The sequence below is a fragment of the Paroedura picta genome, chromosome 4 (genome assembly GCF_049243985.1).
Source record: "Paroedura picta isolate Pp20150507F chromosome 4, Ppicta_v3.0, whole genome shotgun sequence".
NCBI classification, from domain to species: domain Eukaryota; kingdom Metazoa; phylum Chordata; class Lepidosauria; order Squamata; family Gekkonidae; genus Paroedura; species Paroedura picta.
The window spans coordinates 57,367,686-57,393,302 of NC_135372.1; the positions used below are offsets into that span (position 1 = coordinate 57,367,686).

At 41.4% G+C, this 25,617-nt stretch overlaps 1 protein-coding gene across 2 annotated transcripts in view; it reads right to left on the minus strand.

Moving 5' to 3' along the window:
* DPYD (dihydropyrimidine dehydrogenase) overlaps nucleotides 1–25,617 on the minus strand; it is a 609,807-nt gene that overhangs the window by 153,142 nt on the left and 431,048 nt on the right. For both annotated transcript variants that reach the window (XM_077332983.1, XM_077332982.1), the window contains 2 exons: nucleotides 25,341–25,409; nucleotides 19,415–19,498 (listed from right to left, as the gene is read on the minus strand). In XM_077332983.1, the coding sequence (XP_077189098.1) occupies nucleotides 19,415–19,498; nucleotides 25,341–25,409 (153 nt within the window). The remainder of the gene's footprint in view (nucleotides 1–19,414; nucleotides 19,499–25,340; nucleotides 25,410–25,617) is intronic.

Below are 25,617 nucleotides of genomic sequence, written 5' to 3' on the forward strand. Positions count from 1 at the left end.
TCCATTGTAGATATACAGTAAGCATGTACTATAAAGAGTAGGCTAAAAAAGAAACTTCTACATGTAATCATTTATTTATGCAGTTGTACCTCTTTAGGTCTTCTAATGATGTTATAAAACTATTTGGCTTGGGTCGTCAGAGTTTTCCCTTGTATTAGACGACCTGTTAGAATCATAGAATCATAGAGTTGGAAGGGGTCATACAGGCCATCTAGTCCAACCCCCTGCTCAACGCAGGATTAGCCCTAAGCATCCTAAAGCATCCAAGAAAAGTGTGTATCCAACCTTTGCTTGAAGACTTCCAGTGAGGGGGCACTCACCACCTCCTTAGGCAGCCTATTCCACTGCTGAACGACTCTGACTGAGAAAAACTTTTTCCTGATATCTAGCCTATATCGTTGTACTTGAAGTTTAAACCCATTACTGCGTGTCCTTTCCTCTGCAGCCAGCAGAAACAGCATCCTGCCCTCCTCCAAGTGACAACCTTTCAAATACTTAAAGAGGGCTATCATGTCCCCTCTCAACCTCCTTTTCTCCAGGCTGAACATTCCCAAGTCCCTCAACCTATCTTCATAGGGCTTGGTCCCTTGGCCCCAGATCATCTTCGTCGCTCTCCTCTGTACCCTTTCAATTTTATCGATGTCCTTCTTGAAGTGAGGCCTCCAGAACTGCACACAGTACTCCAGGTGTGGTCTGACCAGTGCCGTATACAATGGGACTATGACATCTTGTGATTTTGATGTGATGCCTCTGTTGATACAGCCCAAAATGGCATTTGCCTTTTTTACCGCTGCATCACACTGCCTGCTCATGTTTAGTTTACAATCCACAAGTACCCCAAGGTCTCGTTCACACACAGTGCTACCTAGAAGCGTATCCCCCATCCAGTAGGCATGCTTTTCATTTTTCTGACCCAGATGCAGAACTTTACACTTATCTTTATTAAATTGCATCTTGTTCTCATTTGCCCATTTTTCCATTGTGTTCAGATCTCGTTGAACTCTGTCTCTATCTTCCAGAGTATTTGCCAGTCCTCCCAATTTGGTGTCATCTGCAAACTTGATGAGTAGTCCCTCCACCCCCTCATCTAGATCATTAATAAATATGTTAAAAAGTACCGGGCCGAGCACCGAACCCTGAGGTACCCCGCTACTCACCTCTCTCCAGTCTGATGAAACACCATTGACAACAACTCTTTGAGTGCGGTTCTCTAACCAATTCCCTATCCACCTAACGATCTGAAAATCCAGATTGCAGTCCTTCAACTTATCCATCAGAACATCATGGGGAACCTTGTCAAAAGCTTTACTAAAATCCAAGTAAATGACATCAACCAAATTTCCCCGATCCAGCAAACCTGTTACTTGGTCAAAAAAGGAAACTAGGTTGGTCTGGCAGGACCTGTTGGAGACAAATCCATGCTGACTTCCTTGGATCACCAAATTGTCCTCCAGATGTTTGCAGATCGCTCCCTTTAATATCTGCTCCATTATCTTCCCCACAACAGAGGTCAGACTCACTGGTCTGTAGTTTCCCGGGTCATCCTTCCTCCCTTTTTTGAAGATCGGAATAACGTTTGCTCTTTTCCAGTCCTCCGGGACATCTCCAGTCCTTAAAGAGGTTCCGAAGATGATGGACAAGGGCTGTGCAAGTTCTCTGGAAAGTTCTTTGAGTACTCTCGGGTGCATTTCATCTGGACCAGGGGATTTGAACTCATCCAGTGCAGCTAAATGCCTCTCGACCACCTCTCTATCCATGTTAACCTGCCACCCAGACACTATCCTTTGGCTACAGCCATCTCTAGATGTGCCTAAACACTTAGACCTGTGGGAAAAAACAGATGTAAAATAGGCACTAAGCCTTTCTGCTTTCTCTGCATCTTTCGTTAGAGTTTGTCCATCCGCACCCAACAGCGGGCCTATTGCCTCCTTTACTTTACGTTTGCTCCTCATGTAACTGAAAAATCTTTTCTTGTTACAATGGGCTTCCCTGGCCAATCTTAGCTCACTCTCAGCTTTGGCCTTTCTGATGATTGATCTACAGTGCCTAGTAACCTGTAGGTACTCTTCTTTAGAGCTCTGTCCTTCCCTCCATTTCCTGAACATTTTCCTTTTCTTTCTTAGTTCCTCTTGAAGTTCTCTGTTCATCCAAATAGGCTTCTTAGAGCTCCTGCAGTGTTTTCGTATTTCTGGGATAGTCATTGATTGAGCATGCAATAGCTCTTGTTTGAGTAGCGCCCACCCTTCACATGCTCCCTTCCCTTCCAGCATTCTCGTCCATGGTATGACACTCATCATGTCTCTGAGTTTATTAAAGTTTGCCCTACGAAAATCCAACATCCGCGTCTGGCTACAAGCTTCCTTGGCTCCCCATCTCAAAAGGAATTCTATGAGGACATGGTCACTTCCCCCTAGGGTCCCCACCTCCTTCACCTCATCCACCAACTCTTGCCTGTTGGTCAGTATTAAGTCCAGTATGGCTGAACCTCTTGTGGGTTCATCTACCATTTGATAAATGAAATTGTCAGCCAGGCAGGTCAGAAACTTGCATGACTGAGGACGCTTCGCAGAGTTTGTTTCCCAGCACACATCTGGGAAATTGAAGTCACCCATGATGACAAGGTCCTGCCGTTTGGATATTTTCTCAAGCTGCTCACAAAGTGCAGCATCCACATCCTCTCGTTGGTCAGGCGGTCGGTAGCAGACACCAACCACCACACTGTTTGTTTTCCCCTCGCTTATTTTCACCCAGATGCTTTCCACTGTAGATATGCTCTCCTTCACTAGAATTTCCTGACAGGTAAGCCCTTTCCTCACATACAGTGCCACTCCTCCACCTCTTCGATCTATTCTGTTTTTTCTGACCAGTTCATATCCATCCACCATTACATTCCAGTCATGAGAATCATTCCACCAAGTTTCTGTGATGCCTACTAGATCATACCTTTCCATCAGCATGAGAAGTTCCAACTCTTCCTTTTTATTGCCCATGCTTCGGGCGTTAGTATAAAGACATCTGAATCCTTTTACTTTTGGTTCCCTATGAGCTGGCCTTGCCGGTTGGGCTGCCTCCGTTAGTTTTCCTTCCATACACTCCCTATGTTGATCGTCTCCTTCCCCTAGTGGCTTTAGTTTAAAGCTCTCCTGATGAATCTCCCCAGGTTCCTGCCAAACACATTCTTCCCCAGTTTTGATAAGTGCAGTCCATCAGGTGCTAGTAGGCCTTCCTCAAGAAAGCCTATCCCATGGTCCCAGAAACCAAATCTCTCCTGCCGGCACCAACTACGCAGCCAGTGATTCACCTCCATTATCTTCCTCTCCCGACGCATTCCTCTTCCCTTGACAGGCAAGATTGAAGAGAATACCACTTGTGCCCCCATTTGCTTGAGCTTCCTCCCCAGATCTTGATAGTCTTTTTTAATAGGAGCGATGGTATTCAGGGACATGTCATTCGTTCCCACATGGACCATCACAAATGGGTAGCGATCCGTAGATTTGAGGAGTTTGGGCAGCCTTTCTGAAACATCTTTAATTTTCGCCCCTGGCAAACAACACACCTCTCGGGTTAGGGGGTCGGGCCCAGCCACGTGGCGATCCATTCCTCTTAGCAGGGAGTCTCCAATTACCAGTACTCTCCTTTTTTTTTTCTTCTCAACTCCATTTCCTTCTGTCCCCGTGGCCTCTTCCCTTTGTCTTAGAGTTTGTTTTGGGACCTCTTCCCTTGTTGACCCTTGCACCTCCTCTGCAAGGGCCTGAAATCTATTCTGGAGCTCCAAAGGCCCCGAGAACTGTCTCGCCCTTCGCCGTTCAGTCTTTTTCCGAACTGCCTGCAGAGGCTCCCTATTGTGGTCAATCTCCTTGTCCTCTTCAGGACTGGTTGTATTCTCTTTATTCCATGTTGCAGAGCTCTGGACTACGAACTCCTCCCCTTTCTTACTTTGGGTCAGAGTAATAATTTTGTTTTCTAATCCCCTAATCTTTTCCTCCAAAAGTTTTACCAGCTTACACTTGGGGCAGCTGTAGTCCATCTTGTCTTCTGGGAGGAAGGCAATCATGTCACACTCACTGCAGATGATGGGATGAGTGTCCTGGAGGTCCATTGTAATGTCTAGGCAGTACAAGTACTAGGGAAATATAATCTACTGATATAATCTACTGATTCTAATTGCTCTGCCAAGAACCCCAGGCTAAGAGCCACAGGCCAAGAGCCCTTTGTCTCTTGCCAAAGGCTCGCGCCTCTGGTGAGGAGTAGCCCTTTTTAATCCTCCCAACAATTACCCAGCAATCACCTCACCCAGGCAGAACAATAGCCTCACCTGGTCAGCAGCAACTCTCCCCAGTAGCTCTCTCTCCACGTGCTCTCAGTTGTCTGAGCTGTTCTCATAACTGCTACGAAATCATACATGTTGGGCTTTTTAAAAATGGCATCCTTTTCCTCTATCAGTCTCTAACATGTGACGAAACTGGAGATCCAAATGTTTTTTTTCTCCTTCTTGTGGGATTTCTCTTTATGAGCTATCTGATAGATCATTAAAAATCATTTTAAAAATAAAAAGGATACCGCAGTGTAGCATAAACTTTTAAAGGTAACTGCTCTTGTTACTGTGAATGTCTGAAACAGACCCTCAGAGGCCAGAACATGTGATTACTGCTAAGATGCTATTAAAAGGCAAAGCCTGCCATGACTTCATGTACAATGAGCTCCTCCCCCACATAAGAATTCATATCTAGGTCATTAACAAATTGTTCAGGGTTAAATGGAATGTTATTGGTTGCACCTCATGTAAACAGAAGGTTAGTGTCTCAATGGTGCAACGGTTCATATTTATCACAGAATCTCAGAATCACAGCCAGCAACGCTGACTGCACCCTGATTGGCTCTGCCCCTACAGCTCCCGCCCTCCCTCCCTGGATGCTAGCCACATTCCTCTCAGACGTGCCAGAGACAGACACACAGAGCCCTGCCAGATCGAACACAAGCCCTCATTCCTTCCTATCGCTCCTGCTGCCAGGGAGGCAGAGAGAGAAACAGAGAGTGCAGCCCCAAGCTGCTGACCAGCCCTGCTTCCCTCCTACAAACGAGCCCTAATTACCTGCTATGGCACCTGCTGCCATGAAGAGAGAGACACAGAGATAGCTGCCCCTGCTGTACCAGAGTGAGAGAGAGACAGACAGACAGACCAGCCCTAATTACCTGCTATGCCTCCTGCTGCGAGGCACACCAAAAGAGAGGGAGAGAGAGAGACACACACAGAGATCTATACCTCCCACTGTCCCCTAGGTCCTAGTGCCCATTGCATTCCTGGTTGCAATGAGCTTTCTTGCTAGTTATATATATTTATAAACCTAATCATTTCAACTTGGAATGGGGACAATGGACTTCTCAAAAGGACAAGTAAGTATCTCAAAGTCAGTATCTTTCTTACTCTCTAGCAATTCCAGATTATGTACTTATTGTAACATTGTCTTGTGGTGCCTCCTAAAATTGTGCAGCGATAGTGTCCCCCCTATGCTCAGGAAACCTGATTGGGAGGGTGGGGAGCATGACTGAAAAAAATATGAACTCTGGTCAATGCCAGGTGAGGTAATTTAAGTGGGGGAAAGGCAAGTAGGTGTCATCATGAAATGTAAAAACATTAAAAAATGAGTCAGCATGGTGTAGCGGTTAGGATTTTGGATTAAGAACTGAAATCCCCACTCTACCACAAAATTCACTGGCTGACCTTGGGCCAGTTACTGTCTGTGAGCCAAAGAAAGTTGTGAGTACAAAAAATGAAGGGTAGAACCAAGTAGCGGTCTGAGTACCTTGGAAGATAGGTGAGATAAAAATATAGTAACTAGAAAGACAGGAGAAGCATGTTGAAGGTTCTGAATTTAACATAAATTTGGTCTGGCCATCAATGATGCTCTGGAATAATATGCCATGTTTAGGAAACACTCTGAAGACTCCTTATTGGGAGAATTTGCATAATTGGACTCCAAAGGAATACTGTGCGGGGGGGGGGTACTTTTTTGTGACTGAAGGAACCCCACACTTCTGAGCCGAAGCACAACATTTAAAAAACTTGAGACAGAAAAGTTTGAGACTGACCAATACTCAAACATTTAAAATATAGATTTCTGCTGTCACATGTAGTTGGAGGGTTTGTCAGACATAAGCACAACTCTTTCTTGAAAGACTTGAGATGTCTCTATTTAGGAGCTTTTGCAATTACTCTTCTTTTCCAGCACACATAAATGCTTCTTTTAAATTTTCTTCCCTCCTCCTGTTCTCGAAGAAGGACAATTCAATTTAGTCCACTGGCTGAATCTTGCTCATTTTCTATATCTACATTTTGTTTTCTTTTTTCTTGGAAATAGGCTATGAAATTATAAATTCCCAATTAAGGAATAACAATGGGCTTGGGTAATGAAATGCAAAGTGTGACATGCCAACTGTGCTCTTATAAAATGGTGACAGACCAGTTAAAACTGTAGCAACTGCCATTTACAGCTATTGATTTCAGAGTAACATTAAAGGACCAAATTCAATCATTATTCTCTTTGGTTGTCAAAGGTTAATAATAGTTGAATTTTGGAGTGAAGGAGTGAGGCAAGCATTGCCAGGTGAAAACAGCAAATTGTTTCCTTCTGAAGCAAAGTCGATATATGAGTCCAATTTTTTTTTCTTTTTTAGTGGCAGAGTTTAACACAGGCCTGGGGGAAGAGCAAGGGATGGGAATTATGTATCTAATTTAAGTTCATTGATTCTCTAGGTGTCCTACTAATTTGTTTCCAACATATTTGTTTGCATCCAAAAAAGGATGCTCTTCTTTGTATGGCAGATCCACTGTGAGGAAAAGTTGCCATTTTATTACATCACTTATTTTAGTCCCCATTGAGATTCAGTGGTGGGGCATCAGCTTTGCATGAAGAAGTCACATTTCAATCTCCAGCATTCTCTAAATAATACAGTAAGGTAGCATGGGATGTGAAAGACTCTAAAGAGTGGCTGCCCGTCAAAGTAGGCAATTCAGCACAAGGCAACTTCATTGTTGGAGGTGACAGGATATTCTCTATTTTCTGCCCTCGCATTCCCAACTGCTTCCCTTCTGGTGAATTGCTTGAATTATGGGAGCAGTGAGCTTCAGGGAAACATAGGCAGAAACTGGTGCATCCTCTTCGAACTGGTTCAGATCTAGGTTGCTTTGAGGTCACATGCAAAACATATCCAAATGTGCAGTTATCTAAATACCACTATTTAACACCTGCCGATCCTCTTTGGTAGTTGTTGCATAACTATATATCATGCAACACCAATTTATGAAAGCTTTGTGAATTCAAGAGATTCTGACCTCAGGCTACGCTATTGACAAAAGCAGAAGGGTTAACAACAACTGGAAGGCTATTTAAAAAAGAATAACCACGGACAATTGTGGGAGGGAAGAAGCGGGAAAGACCCTTAGACAACTTATATAGAATAGAACATTTTATCCTGGCCATTTCTATATGAGCAAAACACTATATGAGTGTTCTTCTATCACTGTACCCAAAACTGGTATGATTAAACAATATTTCAACTCTTTAGTTCACGCAGAGGTTACCTGCTAGAGGGCATAAAAGCTTGATTAGGTTTATGTCAGTCACAAGAAATTTCAAAGGAAAGGCATACACCTTCTCTAATATATGAGTGCCACACTTACAAATGACTTTTTCTCTTGTGGTCAGGTATTGCACACTTTTAGTTCTTTTTCTATTATAAAAAAAGGTAGAAAAGAATAGGCACTGCACAAAAAACATCAGTCTCTCCAATGATCCGGGGGTGAATTAAAGAGCACTACGACTGTGCATTGCCTAGACCTTTCATCTTTATTTAGGTTTGGAAGAGTATAAATAGCTGACAGTATTTGAGCCTAGTCTTAGCACATAAAATATAAAAGGATTTTAAAACTCAAAAACTGTTCTTTTATTCGGCCATTTCAATAGTCTATCTAGTCATGATTTATTTCACTTGCAAGAGATTAATGAGGAGCAAATTCCTTAACCCATCCCACAAAATAGTTTCAACAAGTCAAGCGGCATCAATCCAGTATCTACTAAAGAAATGGTTTATGGAGCCCAGGCAGACTGATGGTCAGGTATCTGTAAGAACAGGGAACTCATAGAAACTTTGCTTTTACCCTTAAGACTATAAGAGAAACTATGTCGGATCAGGCCAGTGGCCCATCTAGTCCAACAATGTGTCACAAAGTGACCAAAATCACATGCCATTAGGAGGTCCACCAGTGGAGCCAGAACTCCAGACACCCTCCCAGTGTTGCCCCCAAACACCAGGAATACAGACTATCACCGGCCCAGATGTAGTGGTGTTACATCTATACTGTGACTAATAGCCACTGATGGACCTCTATGCCCTATGTTTATCCAATTCCCTCTTGAAGCGGCCTTTGCTTGTAGCTGCCAACACTTCTAGTGAATTCTCTGTGTTAATTACTCTTTGTGTGAAGAAGTACTTCCTTTTCTGTTTGGAATCAATTGCTCATTAATTTCATAGAGTGGCCAGAACAAGCTCCCAAAAGAACTAGGGCCCTGATGGAGCTTGTGCAGTTCCATAGGGCCTGCAGAATGGAGCTCTTCCACCTGGTATTTGGTTGAGGCTTGATGGCAATAAGATCAAGGGCTTCTCCTCAGTTTGGTCAGAACATCTTATTACATTCTTTTCCCTTAGGCATCAGATGGGGGTGTTCTCGAACAGAGGGGAGGAAGGAGGGTTAGTTGGTTATATGACTCAGAAAGGTTTTTAGTTGGGGAATGGTTTTATTTTATTGTGGGGTTTTTAATGTCGTGACCTGCTGCAAGCCAGCTTGCTGGGAGTGGCAATATACTAATGATGATGATGATAGTAATGATGATGACCATAGTAAATCCAATAGTAATGATGATGCTGTTACAAATGAGATCTCATCATAGATTTATACAGGAACATTATGATATTGGCTGATTTGCTTGCAATCCCCTTCCTAATAATTCCAAACATAGAATTTGCCTTTTTCATTGCAGTTGCACAATGAGTTGGCATTTTCAGGGAATTATTTAGCAGCACTCCAAGATATCTCTTCTGGTCCATTATCGCCAGTTTGGACCCCATCCATGTGTATTTTTGGCTCCAGTGTGCATTAATTTTTACTTGCCCATATTGAACCTAATTTGTCACCATGATGCCCACTTGCTTAGCCTCAACAAATCCCTCTGGAGCACCTCACAATCCTCCTCACCTCCCTGAGCAACACTAAATAATGTACTTTCAATCCCCTTTCAATGTACTTTGCAACTGGACTTTACTGTGCAAAATGGATAATCGTTGCTGAACTGGATTGAAACTGCATTATTTAGCATGTAGGAAAGCACCTTTAGTGTCATCCATAAACTTAGCCCTTATGTGCTATGCTGCACTTACGAAATAACACTTTGCTGGTACTAAAACTATACCAGATGAAGAACTAGGCTGAACATCTAAAGTAGCAATCCCCAAGCTGTGGGCCGCGGACCACATGTAGTCCTTCGACTAATTGGAGGTGGGCCCCGAAGGATGCCTTCTTTCCCCCCCCCCCCCCCCGGCCCTTTCGGGTGTCATTGTCTCCCATCACTCCCAGATGGGACTAACTCGTTGCAGAGAAACAAGCTCAGGGTTCCCGTTGATTTGTCATTGTCATGAGTTAAAATTTCCATGAAAATAATATGTTCCCTATGTTCATTGTTGTGGCGTGTTTGTATCTTATTTTGAAGGGATGTTTAAACATTACCATAGCGATCAGAGAGCGTTAGGGCAGTGGTTGAGAGTAGAGGATTAAACTACCCCCCACACACACACCAGGCCTCAGTAAAAGGCGTTGAGTGGTCCCCGGTGATAAAAAGGTTGGGGACCACTGATCTAAAAAGTTGTTTTCATGGTACTTTTGTATTTCTTCTTACTGGAAATCATTCTTGTTCCTTGAAATCTGATTTAAGAAAATGGATTCATGGGAAAAAGAATAAAAATATGGGAATAAAAAAATCAGGAGCACGGGAAATAACCATCACCAATAAGAAGACATGGAACCAAATGAGTTGGTGCTATGTTTCAGCAATGGCAATTTTGTCCTAATTAGAAAGTAACAGTAAGAGAGATTACAAAAAGCAACGGGGGGGGGGGATGGAAAACAGACATTCAGGAGGCAAATGTCGAGGGGGGTAAGAGCAATTTGAGCAGCAGCATTCAATAAAAATAGAGTAAAATGGTTCAGTAAAATGAGACATACAAAAACATTAATAAAAAGATAAGAAATTGTGTATTATGTGAAGAGGAAAAAAAGGCTACTGTCTAATTTACAGAACCAGTCTTCGTGCTTATTTCAAGCAGGGCTAATATCTTTTCTTTTAATTAGCCTAACGATTATTGACAGCATGAGTCATTTCAATCATTCAATCATTCAATCAATCATTCACATGTTTATTGCTTTCACCACAGGTCATACAAGGATCAAATATAAAGAGTAATATAAACAAGCAAACACATCTGAAACAGGAATAATTGAAACATGCACACACTACTTATGTGGTTGCTGATGTCTACTGAACTTTTACACACAGCTGTTGCTGGTTAAAGGAGCATGACTAGGGGAAAAATATTTATAGGGCCAATCATGCATCCACACCACAAACAAAAAACAACAAAGACCAGAGGTTTTTGGAGTTGAGTTTGTTGGCATGGGATGGGATTTGGTGGAGAGCTTGACCATCCAGTTGCTGTACTGTCCACCCAACGCACTTTTAGCTGCCCTGTTGAGCTTGCTGGAGGTGGTGATGGCCTGGATGCTGCAGTACCCCAGGCTACTAGTCCCGGGGGACTTCAATGCTGATTTGCCATCCTCTGGTTCAGGTTCGGACCATGTGGCTGGCTACAGCCTCAATCTAATTTTTGGTGCTGGTAAATGAAAGATACCCACTTGGTGCTTCATTCATAGTACTTCCAGTGGATAGGAGGTCCTCTGAGGCAGGGGTAGTCAGACTGTGGTCCTCCAGATGTTCATGGACTACAATTCCCATGAGCCCCTACCAGCAAACGATGGCAGGGGCTCATGGGAATTGTAGTCCATGAACATCTGGAGGACCACAGGTTGACTATCCCTGCTCTGAGGATATTATCAACCTCCTTCTGTCTACTGGGTGTTCTGTGAGACCCGACAAGCTTCACATCTGGCATTTCTGGGGAAGTCAGTTGAAAAGGCTACCATGAACCAGCTCCTGGCATACTTGGAGGAAGCTTTGGTGCTCATACCATACCAGTTGGGCTTCCATCCTGGTCATGGGGTGGAGATGGTGCTGGTTGCCTTGGTGGATGATCTCTGACTCCAGCTGGATCGGGGCAGATCAGCCGTGCTCGTGGTATTAGATCTGTCAGTCGCATCTGATGTGGTTGGCCATAAGCTGCTGGCCCACCACTTTGCAGGGCAGTGGTATTAACCTTCGTCATTCTTGATCAAGGCCCCACTTACCAGAGGGACGACTTGAGTGCTTATGCCCCCCACAGGGCACTTCATTCTGTGAGAGCAAATCTCCTGGAGGTCCCTATCCTGAGGGAAGTTTGCCTGGCTTCAACCTGGGCTTTTTCAGTCAAGGCCCTGACCTGGTGGAATGAGCTCTTGGGAGAGCTGAGGGCTGACAGAGCTCTTGAAGTTTTGCTGCAAGGAAAAGCTCTTCAGCCAGGACTTTGGTTGAGGCCAGAGATGTTCAGATCTGGGGCTACCCCACCTTTGAATTAATAAGATCGATTGCCTTTAAGACTATCTTTTCCTTTGTGTCATTATGGAAATGCATTTGATTTTCTTTTTCATTTTTAGTGTCATATGAGCATTGCAAATTCAGCAGAGAATGTTCCTGTCAATGCAGGTTTTTACGTTGGAGCCAGAAAGCAATTTAAAACCAGAAGAAGTAGAGTTGGTGCTTATATGCTGCTTTTTCTCTACCAGAAGGCATCTCAAAGCACCTTATAATCACCTTCCCTTTTCTCTCCCCACAACAGACACCCTGTGACGTAAGTGAGGCAGAGAGAGCCTTGATATTACTACTTGGTCAGAAGAGCTTTATCAGTGCTGTGGCGAGCCCAAGGTCACCCATCTGGCTGCATATGGAGGAGGAGCAGGGAATCAAACCTGGCTCACCAGATTAGAAGTTGGAGCTACACCATGCTGGCCAGTGTCAGTGTCATCTGTGAGAAATAATCTGATTTTTTTCCAGGTTGTCATTACCCTTCGCTTTCTTAAATTTTGGCTCCTCTGTCCAATTCTTTCTCCTTTAAATATAAAATTCACAGTTTCTTATTTTATTGCTTATATATTGTGAAATTGTACAAATTCAGCCCCAAAGATTATGAAAGACATGCAGAACAACTGGAGGGTGATTGCCTTCCATTAGGTTTTCTTACATGAAAGGATAATTGAGTAATCAAGTCAACCTTGGTTCTACTATTCTCAGCATGGACATTGCCTCAACTGTGTGCAGACACTAATGTGAAGACCTAGACAATCTGGTAGACAACCTGGTAGAGATGTAAATATCAGAAACCATATTAGAAATCTGTGATTTATGCCTTTCAACATCCATTGAAATGAATGTTCTTAGAACAGTGTGACTCTTTTTAGGATTACATTGTCTATCTGCAATGAAAACGTGGCTCCATATTGCCTGAACATCACACACTGTGTATTGTTGCCAGTTTTAAAAGTCCTAGAGGGTCTCACTGCTCCTGCTCACTACCTAGCAAAGTATGCTTGTCTGAAATGACCTCCCTGGTTTCAGGAGTATTGCTGCAGAATTTCCCAAGGGAAATAAAAGAATGGGATAGATTACTAATGACTAGACCTTAGACAAGTGTCACTAAAACGTCACAGATATTTAGCATTGCCTTGCAGCTGATAAGCTTAAAGTCAGCTGGTCAATTTTATTTCTAACCCTTGACTTCCTCTAACCATGGCAAATTCCACAGAGGAACAATCAATCTTTGATCACTGTTAAATTGTAATTATATTTCCATCCAACATGCGATAAATAGAGTCTGGGCTTCTCCTGCAGGGATTATGTCATTAGAACTTGCCAATAATGTTCACCATATGAAATATTTTCCATAGTGAAAGGGAGAGCTGTATGTTGCAGTTATAGAAATAAAAGGAAAAAAAAGGGGGGGGGGACTCAGCAGGATGTTCAATTAAAAACAACAATAAAGCCTGCCTGTTTAGATCCTTCTAAAATGCAGATATGGGGGTGGGGGGAGTGCAGCGATTTGAGGATTAATTTTGTTATTCAAATTCAGTCCTAAGATCTGCAGGTCACTGTTGCAGGAAGATAAGTGTTTGACCTTCAAGTTTGAAACAAATAGCTAATGCTCTGGCCAGATTGATGCCTTCTCATATTGGATGAAATAGGCACCCCAAAGGTTCTGTTTATGGTCAAGGTGAATCCTGAAGGTTGCCTCATCAAGACAGACATTCAAGGTCTTGCACATTTTTTAAACCTTCGCACCATCCCTTTTCTTTCCGATTCAAACCTGTGCCATCCGGAGTAATATATGCAAGCACTGGAAGCCTCTTGGATGCGTAGTCAGTAGGGAGCTGCCTGGCTACATGCTTTTTTTACATATCTTCCAGCTACTGTAGAATTAAAGAGCCAACTGCAGAAATTTAGAGCCCAAGGCTATCCTGTGGATTTATAAGACCCCCATTAGAGAAACCCGGATCCATAAACCTATAATATGCCAGCATTGTTATTATACAAACAATATCAATATCAATATATCAATATATATCTATATCAATATCAATATATATCAATATATATCTATATCTATATCAATATCTATATCAATATATATCTATATCTATATCGATATATAAAACAATTGCCTATTTTTTCTTTTAATATTTTATACACTTCTATTATCCTTTAAATAAATTTGTCATATTTTTTCACTGGCTCAGAACACTACATTATGGAAATCAAGTCAAGACTGGTGTTAACTTATAATTTTCATTATGAAGAATACTGCACACTCCTAGAACACTTGTTTTATTCAAAAACCATCCTATCCTATAGGCTTAGAGCAATTTACATTCCTTCTTCTCCAGAGTACATTCTTTCCTATTCATTTCACAGACTGGGAAACCGAGGAAAAAAACAACCTGAATAAAGATGTGAACCACAATCTACAGTTTTCAGTTACTTGTTTTCATTATGAACATGTACACTCAGAACATTTACATACATAATGGAACCAGCAACACACCAATCCTTATTGCTCATTGTGAACCCGTCCTTTAGCACTGCGCACACATTTTATGTTAACGCACTCAACTCGTGGAATGGGTTATTGAAATAAGTTAGCCAGCTACTTACTGTGAAAGTGTTTAGATGAAAATGAAAGGCTGTTCTGTTTTATAGGACATTTAGTGAAGGGCATGTAGTTATACTGGAAGTTCTCCTTAGTGAGTTTTTTTGGGAGGGCGGGCATGGGATTTTGAAATAATAGCAGCAGCAGCATAACTGTACTGAAATGTTTGTTAACCTCCTTAAGCAGGTACATACTTTAAATTTCAAAAGATGTACATATTTTTTTTCTACCTGAGGTTTCTGGTTACTGCTTTCAGGTGAATTATCTATTTACCACTTCTTTGGTAAACCTTTTATCTATTTGTTTATTCATCTTAAAAAGTGTCCCATTCTTTGTTAAATGGCTCTGATGTTGTTAAAGCAGCACCCTGTCCTCTCAATAAAGAACTGAAATTCAAGTCACTGAGAGGAATGAATACTGTGGGAGATGATCCTGCCCTGCTTATACTAGGGCAGGATCCAACCTGCATAATTTCTCCAAACAGCCTCCACCTGGAGATGGAAGCAGGGACTGGTCACTGCTCAACAAATTTGTGGTTACCCTAAGAAAGAACATTTTTAATTCTTCATTTGTGATAGCTAGAATAAAGAGGAGAATACAACTTCCTCACAGGGGAATGGATTTCTGTACAACTATGATTGCCAGATACGATGAAGAACCAAAAGATTTGATGAAACGAAAAGATGCTAATGATGATCTGTAGATATTCTCACCCCTATCACAGCCATCGAATAATCTTTTAAATAGGTTACATGCTATCTTTGATCAGTCCCTGCACCCTAATTTTCTTTTTTGTTGCCTCACCAATCTCCTCCTCCTTTTTCACATACCAAGAAGAAGAAATATAACAAAATAGATTTTTAACTGATGAACTACACAGTCAGTACCTTTCAAAACCCTGACAAAGCACTAATTATGCCCATTGATAGTGATTGATAAATATACCAGAGATCTGGAAATTAGAGCCCGAAAGTCTCCAATGTTACATCATTCCCATGAGAAACAAGGATCAAACGTTACTAGGTAAGCTTTACCATCCTCCTGGAGTTTTTCCTCAACTCCTCTTAGTCAGGTTGTGTGGTGGTTGTTGACAAAAAATTAAGAGGGCTAGACCCACTGGACTGAAAATGAGGGTTTTTTTTTCCTTTTAATACAGAAAACCACAGAAGGATGGAGTCCCAATAACAGGCAACTTATTTTACTGTGGCTGCTGGGAAATATTATTGGGCAGCTTCCTTCCATTTGTCCTTCCAATTTTGAAGGATTGTTCCAGGCTGTATTTTCTCGTGCCTATTTTGGAGCCTTCCACTGTGGCGAGTTCTTACCACCATCTTGGAGTATCTTGTAGTGAGTGGCCATTCGTTCTCAGGGAATTTGGCTGTTGGGCTAGAGGGTTTTGCAGATTAAAAAGGAGCTAGGATACCACCACTGCCAGAGCTTACACTAACAAGGGACAGCGGCCAAATGCATAGAGAGTTCACGCCGTAAAGCCCTGGGAACACATCTGAGCCAGATAGCACAGCACACCTTCCTCAGAGGGTGGCAGGGAAGGTGAATGGCCCCAGCCAACTGCATGTACCAAGAATTTGGAGACAGTGGCCTCATAAGAATGCCATGTCTCGGAGACAGAAAAGCCCTCAAACCATCCTGAACATGCAATCTCTAAGGCTCCACATTTCCTTCAGAAAGGGTTCAGGGTAACTGTTCGCTGATGGGGCCATAATCCTGAAGCGCTGCTGGAATCTGGATATGGTATCAGCTACGTGGTTGCCCACCCCTGCAATATGCTTCACAGTAATGAAAATATAACATTCAAGACATAGTAAAATGAGTTTTTGAGCAAGACGCATGATTGTTGCACCAGTAGATAATCCTCCTGTCCCAGAATAACTCCCACCAGATGATGACCACTGTGACTATGGGAAACAATTCTATAAAAGTTATATCCCACAACAAACCTGCAGATTCCCACGATGTGAACCAGCACTGAACACACCAATTATTGTCATAAAAATCTCCAAAGCCCATGTTCCCAGAGGCATCAGAGTAAATCTGAAATGCAATCTAAGGATCTACAATTCCTCTGGGAAGGGTTCTGGGTAACAGTTCATTGATGGGGCCAGAGAATGTGAATGACCACAGCCTACTGCATATACCAAAAACTTGGAGACAGCATCAATGTCAGGTTGGGACTTGTCAACATCCATTAGGAAGGATCTGTTGCTGATTCATCATCTGTGTCCTTGTTGTGCTTATCATTTGGTCAGAGTTTCTTGAACAGTGTTCAAGGAGGGATGCTGTCAACCTCAGAAAGGTGAATTTCACTAGGTGCAAGGTCTGCAAGGCAGTATTGAAGATGTATGTGACAGACCGGTACAAGATATTGTCTAATCCAAACATTGCTTTTTTTGGCAAGAAGCCTTGTTTCATTGGGATAGGATTCATCTGTCTGTGTGGGGTATGGACATTTGTTCATGGATGTGCGCTTTAGGCTGTGTGACTTGTGTTTTTAATTAGCATTGGTGGGAGCATTGTTTCACTCATTGGAGTTTTGGGGGTGGGTGGATCCTAGGGGGAATGAGCCCATGCCTGCCAGGCTCCAGCGGGTTCGGGGACGTCCATAAGAGGCAGACACATGCTGGACAGTGGTGTCTCCTCAGCTGGGGGAGGATAGCTCAGGTGCATGGTGGGTGGCCAAGGTAACCTCCAACAGACGCTGATGCCCATGGGGATTCACCTTTGATCACCATCCAGAGTATCAACAGGCCTGTGGGGTAAAGAGAGCTTAACCTGGGTGTTGCTTGGTCCACACATGTGGGACTGCTGATTTTTCCATATCATCCCTTGTGTTCGGCCAGCTGCGGGATGAGGGAGCACTTGTTTTGGGATTTGCTCACCTAGATGCCTATGCTCATTTACATAACAATAAAGCGGTGGCCGTTCCAAGCCAAAAGCAATATTTTGTATCCAAGTCTTCTCTTGCCCAGGAGCTGTCCCCTGCCCAGCATGCAGCAACCCAAATAAACCAGGCAGCCCGCTATTGCTCGGGTGGGGGAATGGCAGAGCAAAATGACCAGCTTGTTCCCATGCTAAAGCAGTCTGCTGGGAACTAACTGTCATGATACCTAGGGCCAGGTGCGAGATGGGGGCACAGCACACAGCATGGCTATTTAAGGAGGCCAGCTCTCACTTTATTTATTTATTTAATAATTGTACTTGTTGACTGCCACTCGTGGGCAGTTGTATTCTGGCCGGCTCATGGCAGTTTACATAAAAATCTAAAAACTCCATATTAAAAAAGTACCCAACAATCCAAGACAGCGCCAAAATTTCCAAACTGCAGGACATCCTCACTCCCACTCCCTCACCCACATTTACATAGCCGACAGCCTTCCAGGGGGCAATTTCAAGCAATAAAGCTTATTATTCACTGTCAATTAACCACACATGCCAACAATCCTTGTTTGTATTTCATATTACTAAACATCTGAAGTTTGAAAACATAGTTCGATAGGAGTCAGAATGTTCTTTTTGTGTAAATGCACCCCTTATCATTAGCATATAATTCACACTAGATTGGTTCTATTATAAAGACATGTTTTTTACTATCCCCCATTTTAATCCTGACTTATTAGACATAAATTTTCAATAATTTCAAAATAAAACATCCAAAATATTTAAAATTAGTGATTGATAATCTTTTTGTTAAATTTTTTTCTACATCACACCTGCACTTTTCTGAGCTGAGGTAAATATTCTCCAGTTGATCAGTAAAGGTTGTCAGGCATTCATGATGATCAAGAAGGGTCATCAGGGTGTTACCAAAGTTTTCTTAATAAACTCATGTTTTGTTTTACCCAATGGCAAGTACATAGATTTCTGGGGTTGTTTTGTACCCAGGGTACAAGTGGTAACTGGCTGTAAGTGGTAACTGGCTGTTCATTGCAGACACTTTACTTTTGTAGAGGTGACATTATCTTAAGAGGACAAAGATGCCCAGCTATTTTTCTCCCTATTCTTCTCCCTCCCAATACCCTTTCTTAATTTCTCTATGCTGGTATACAACACATTTAGCACTAGTTGTTGATTAGTAAATCCATGAGTCCACTGATAAGCAATGCATTTGATGTGCCATAAACATACAAATATTCTAATTGTAAGTTCAGATTCCTGCTAGTCCCTTTGCATGGAGGAATCATACAGTTGCAAAGTCAATACTAATGATTCTTTTCTTGTGCATACCTACCCACTGCAAATAAACCCCTTGCTCTTAAAGTGGGACATTGTTAAAATTCATATTAGGTTATTTATTAGCATATTACACATAATCATATCAGGTCCAAACTACACATTATGTAGGTCATCCATGTTCAGATTACCTGAACTTTAACATTAAAGAGCAACCATGGAGAGGAGGAATAATTTGGATCCAGGTTATGATGCAAGAACACGATGCAGCATTACACAAGCCTAATAGAAAAATTAAATGGTGTTTAAACTGGATATCTGAATGCAGCTTCAGGGAACAATATCACAGAAAGGCTGAAGAAATGGTATAGAAAGCATCACATGTCCAGCTCATGTTCCCAAACAGGAACCTCCTACATCTCAGTTCAGTTTCTAATAACTGTGAAATCCCATTGTTGTAGCTAACCTTCTGTAAAATGCCTATGAGCTGAAAGTCGCTTGTACTGCATTTCCCTAGAGATGCTGGTCAACATTAAGAATGTATAAAGTACAATTCTGTCTGAGCATTTTGGCAACTATTTATTATGATATTGCTTCCTGTCAAGCGCATAATGCAATTTTGTCTTCCATAAAAATAAACGCATCGTGTAATCTCAGACTCTGCCATTTCCCACATTTCTGGCGCTAAATATTTAAACAAGGGGAGGCCAGAGAATCCCTAGCTAGTGATCGGCTTCATCTGTTCTAGCCCCTGAGGTAGGACTATCAATGAAATGGCATTGCATTGCTGAAGAGACATGAAAGAGATAGCTGTTAAAAGTCTTACCTGCCCACAGGCCAGGCCCATGCCTCTTTCTCCCATGCCGTGCGGACATGATAGATTTAACTCCAGGGCATCTGCACCCGCAGCCTGTATGGCACAGTGGAAGAAAATATCAAGTATTAACTGCCAAATGGTATGCCACTTCACTGAAGGTAATTTCCCAGATGAAAACGTGATGTGTAGATAACTTACGCCGCATGTAATATTTCCCTCCATCAATATTTATTTTCGTTCATGACTAATTCAAAGCAAAATGTATTTTGAAGAAACAAAGGGGAAAAACACTTTAAAGGGACACATAAAGAGTATAATTTATGTGGATATCTTAACTCTATCCTTAAATGACATTTTCTGTTAGAGAGACTCTGCCTTTTTTGCTGGATCCATACTCAACTTCCAGTTGATGGCAGATGAAAGGCAATTTCCACCAATTCCTTTCTACAGAATTTGTCCCCATGCTATTCTTTTCTCCTGTAACTCAAGAGCTGCATTTTGGGCAGATCAGTTAGCTGCACCGGGAGTGGAGGAGGGAGAAAAATCCAACTTCATTTATGGAAGGGTCTTAGTGTGGAGCCAGCCCCTTTTGTTACATCAATATGCAATTCTGGAGTGTACCATTTCAGAATGTACACTGGTGTCACACTGGTGAATGCTCCTCAAATAAAATGCTCACCAAATGTAGCAACATTTCACACTAGGGATTATGCTGTATATTTTGTATGCAGATGGAATGATAGGTATGGATGGAAGTTTGAGTTGTTTTATTTCTATGTGGGCAGAATTTAAAAACGTAGCTCACAGACTGACATGGCACAGTACAGAATTCTACCTTCCTTACAGTCTTCTATATTTTGAAGAGTTGTCACTCTGCTATTCAACTATACAGAAATGCATTAGAATGTGAATATTGTCTAGAGGTCTCCAGGCACTTGTGCAGCAAAGTTTTTGTAGGTGTCCACTGAGGAGGCATTCATGAGAGAAAGGCAGGATTTACCATTTCCTTCTTTGGTCTTCAGAATTTCCAGTGGCATTCCTACAGCTTGTTAACATTTTAATGTATTGTTTCTGCTTTCAAAGCAATTGATAAAAGCTATTCTTCCCATTGGACCAATTCTTTTCATGTTGTCTTTACATTGGATTCTGTTCTTTTTTATAACTGTCACACACTGTGTACTCCAATTTGTATATTTAGGGGCATTGGGGCAGAACTGTTGGGGCAGAAGCCCAGTTCAACAGTGCAGTGCATAGCTTCTTTCATGAGTCCCAGACTGATTATGCATGGGCAGGAAAGAGTTGCCCAGTGCCTACATGCCAGAAGGGTTAATCCTCATTTATGCACGACGTTGCCACCAGCTTGGCCCCCTCCTAGCCCAAAATGTGTTTCTTCGCTTGTGGTCAGGTATGGTCCATTTTACCACCTCATTCCCACATATATAAATCAGGCTTTGGTCTGGCCTTCTCATATGGATATTTTCTGAATTGTTTCTTCTAAGAGCTTTCTGCTGCTGATCTCCCAACATTGTTAAAATCTATCCTATTCATTTGAGTTTGGTTTGCTTGTAAAATGGCAAAATTCTTGAAAAAGCAATTGGAATTCTGTAAATATTATAGTGGTCTTTATAGAATATTAACCTGGCTCACAGAAAACATATATTTGGAAGTCAATGCTAAATAAAACATACCTAGGGACCTAGACCCCACAATTTTCTAATCGATATGTGAAATTCAGCCCCTTTCAGCTACAAAATATCTCTTTGATTGAGGTTACCCCAGCTTTCCTTCTGTTCCTAGTCTGTGTGTTCCTAGTCTGCTCCACTGTTTTTTTTCATTTGTTATCTTTATGCATGGCTTATCTCCACTGCTCTTTTGGGCACATCCTCCAATTTATCAGGAAGGAGACATTTCTGCCAAAACGGAAAATATTTGTTAATGAAGGAATGAGAAGGAATCTTGTAGAATTCCCCAGTAATGGAGAAATAAAGAAGGGACATGTAATCTTCCAGAATAACTTAACTGTAGATGCTGTATTTAGCTACAGCCAGTTAGCTTATCCTGGCAGAACTGAAGGAAGGGTGGATAGCAGGTCCTCCTTTAAATACATTCACCTGGTATACATTTCCCTCTTGACTTAACCATTCCCCTCAAACATGACAGCTACTCTCTCGCCTTTATCTGAAAGGAAGGAGGGAGTGGACGAATAAGGTACAGTTATGGAGAGAACAGGGCTGGGAAGTCAGTCTGCAACTTCAACATCCACCAGACTGAATATTGCCTCATCTATGTCTGGAACCCAGAGTGTACACATGAATGTGATTCCAACATAATAATTTCCTGTTTACCTCTCCCAGCACTATAATGGCTAGAGGCAAGAAAAAGCATGCCCACTAAAACAGCCTTAAAGCCATAAGCAATGGCTGAGCATGTTGTAATAGCTGAAAGGCTTGACCCAAACAAGAGCAATACAATACAGAAAGGTGTGAGGAAAAAGACTTCCCCGTCTCAAAAAAAGCAGGTACATCAGTGATTGTTTCCAGCACTGATAATCAACTGGTTTTATGATAGGTCACTTAAATGTTGGAGTGGAGTCTGGCTAGGACTTTGTCCCATCCCCAGCATGCACGACTAGCTGTTCCTGTTACCGTAGCTCTCTTTCTCCCATGAACCTACTTTTGTGTCTGTGGTGGGAATAACTAGGAAAAAATGCAGCGGGTAAAATAAAGAAAGGGAAATAACCCAAAATTGAGGTAAGAGGTCTACTGGAGAAGAGTGTTTTGGTTTGTATGTATAGTTTGCTACTACGGTCAATAAATATTTCCTCTGTTTTATGTGCTCTTTATCTTCCCTATACTTCACAATGCATTAGTATGATGTATGAATAAGGTGACTGCAGAAAAAGCTGGCAACTAACCTTCTAATTCAGCTTTTGGAATTTGCTCCAAGGACCAGAGTAATTGTTCCCAACAATCTCTATGTATAATATTGATTTGATTCATAATTTTATTTTGCCTTAGGAAGGTAACAGATGGACTGTATTGTAAAAAATGGTCTTTTAACCCCTAAAAAAGAGGGAAACGCTTCAAGGGAGGCCAAATCACAGGCAGCTCTTTTTATTTTCCAATGTAAATGCTATTATTTTGGTTTTTACCCTGGCTTCGCAGGTATAAATACAAATAGCTGCAGCATGTCATAGCATGACTTTTTCTCTAAGAAGAGTGAAGAAGATGTAGGAATTTAAGTAGAACATGTGCTTGAGAACACTATTGCCTATTGTCTCCAATAGGAAGTCAGAAGCAATATGAAAAATAAAGAGAGATGAAGGGAGAAATGTTAACCAAACTTTAGAAATTTACAAAGGTCAGGATTGATTCTGAAATAAGATTAAGTTCAGGAAAGAGGTCTTATTTTATCCGAACAGTTTCTCATCTCTGTGAAGTATGAAGGAACAACAGGTCTATCATGATTAAATGAGCTATGCCCTGAAGATCTCTGTTCAACACTGAGAAAGAGAAACTTGGTGGTCTCTAGCAAATTATGACACAGACTTCAGGAAATGTATACTTCAAAAGAAAATCCATTAGGATGTCCATTTAGTCCTGCAATGTTAAGGTGCTGATAAAGCCACATGATGGGAAATACACAAGAAAAAGACTTCATGCTTTCCTCATGGCACAAGACCTTCAAGTCTAGAGCTGACAAGAGGGAGGGAACTGTGTGTGTGTGTGGGAAATTCCTGAGGCCCAAATCAGCTTGGAGGGCCTGTGAAGCCAGCATCATCCTGCACTCACTATGACCATTTACGCACTGGGAACTTCACTGCCCCAGCTCCTGTCAGGAGCACAAATCGGGGGAGGATGAGGTGCACCAGGCCAACGCAGGATTAGCCCTAAGCATCCTAAAGCATTTTTGGCTGGTCAATGTTTGTCATAGCACATGATGCCATTGTGAGAAGAAATGCCTCTTGAGTTCTCCTCTTCCATACTGCTACTGATTACCTGTTGCATTGGCTATTGATAACTGCACCAAATCAGCAGTAAATATTAAATACCATGTTCAACAAATAGCAATTGTAAAAATTATTTTGCAGCTGTTCCACGTTCATAGCATTCAAAAATTACATGCTAAATCCAGGTTTGACAAGACAGGATATGATCATGGATAAACATTTTCACTACTTATGCATTGCTAGAAATATGGCTTGCATTTTGTTATTGCTGAACGATGGGAGTGACTTTTGCCTGCTGTGTGGCCATGGGTCAGAAACTCCGAAGAGACTGATCATGGGAAATGCTATCCATCATTTTCCTCAAGCCTTCCTCATTCTGTTGATCTTCACAACCTAGGGATGTTGTTAGTTTTGTTATTTACTTCCATGACAAGTTGACCTTTAATGTACATGGGCTGGCCTCCTGCAGAGGCCAGTCTACCCCTCTAGGGCTTATGCACCTTGGAAGGTCACATAAACTTGGCAGTGAGATGGTTTTAAATTTTTTCCCTGTAGGGCCCCAGAGCATGGATGGTGATACTAAACAACTTACACAATGGGAGTGATTTTATTGCTTTCAAGAGAATAGTAATCATACTAAGAAAAACATGGTGAGAAGGAGAAGCGAAATGTTAATATGCTGCACTAAGCTTCATCTTATAAAAGTACAAACACCACCCAGAACAACCCAAAGGCTTGTTATATCCAGTTCAAAGGTGCTAAAGCAGAATGCCACAAAGGTATGTTTCAGAAGTATTCACAGTCAATTTTTTAAAAAAATGCTCATCTTAATTTTCTCTCCTCAAAATGTAAACGTTGTTGGATTGAATCTGTTTGTATGCACTGGTACACTTACAGAGGATCACTCTTTCACAACTTCCTTTTCCTCTGAAATAAATAGAGCACATCTTTTTATGGAATTCTGATTTACTGCTTTATATTCAGTTGAACCCAATGACAATTGTTTTCTCTGGACTGTATGAGCTGAGATTATAGGGCTCAGTGTTCTAACTAATGACTCCATGCTAAAAAAAAAAAATTATTCCTTGCTCATGAAGTATCATGGGGCGTGGGGAAGCCTCCATTACACATTAAGTTTTCAATGCGCAGGAATGTGTTTTGTTTCTAAGTGGGACCTTCTCAAACATGCAGTCTCGCCACCCTGCACACCAGGAGAAAATGCCCCGTGATTTAACTTAAACTAACTTTGCTCCATGGTAACAGTGAATAAAATTTCAGCCTCAATTATATTTTTAATACATACACTGATCTTTCATCCAATATACTAGTGTCATAAGTATTCCTTCCCATTCTCAATCCACATAAAAGTATTTTTAAGCTGGCATTTAAGAAGAAGGAGACACAAATGGAGGATGTTTGAGATGTTTTCATTCGTGCAAGGTGGCATTTATAATACAAAAAAAATGAACAGACCGCTATTATGTATAATGGCGTTTGGGGTTTCTTTCTTTCTTCTTTTTTTTAAAGATCAGTATTAGAACCGGAACAGCATTAAATAAGCCTTTTATACTTTAAATATTCAAGAGTTTTATATTCAGAATTTCTTCTTCTGCTGTCAAACTAGACTGCCTGAAGGAAGGTAAGATCAAGTTAGGTTCTCAAAGGTAGAATTAAATTTTATCAGGGCATCCGTCATAATACTCAGGTTGCTTAAAATGCAAATAAAAAGTGTAGAGAGATTCAAAGGCTAAAAGATTTTCAGGTAGAATGCAAAGTCCAGGGGACCATTTCTGTGGAATAGGTTCGTTTAATTTACATTCCTACCATTTTAATGAAACCACAGAACAAACAAGCAATAATAAATATGTTTGAAAGTGTCATTTTTCATTTCTATATCCTTTCTTTTTTACAGTTAAAAAATTAAAAGGGAGCTGGAGGGAGAGACAGGGAACGAGAAGAACAGAAAGCATATTAAGAGGCTATTACCTCAGCCATTTTTGAAAGTTCAGTCCAATCATCTTTATTGTAACTGCACATGATGCTTGCAATGACGATCTGAAAAATAAATAAATACTGGTTTATAGAATGCTGAATTCCTGAATAATTCTTTGAAACCCTCATATGCTGCAACATTTTTTTGACCTTTGTTGTTGTTGTAACTGTAAAACAGCAAATCTGAGAATTAGAAAGCCAGTGTTGAATAGCAGATATGAATGTCGAAGTGAAGAAATTTAGGTTCAAATCCCCATTAAATACTCAGGTC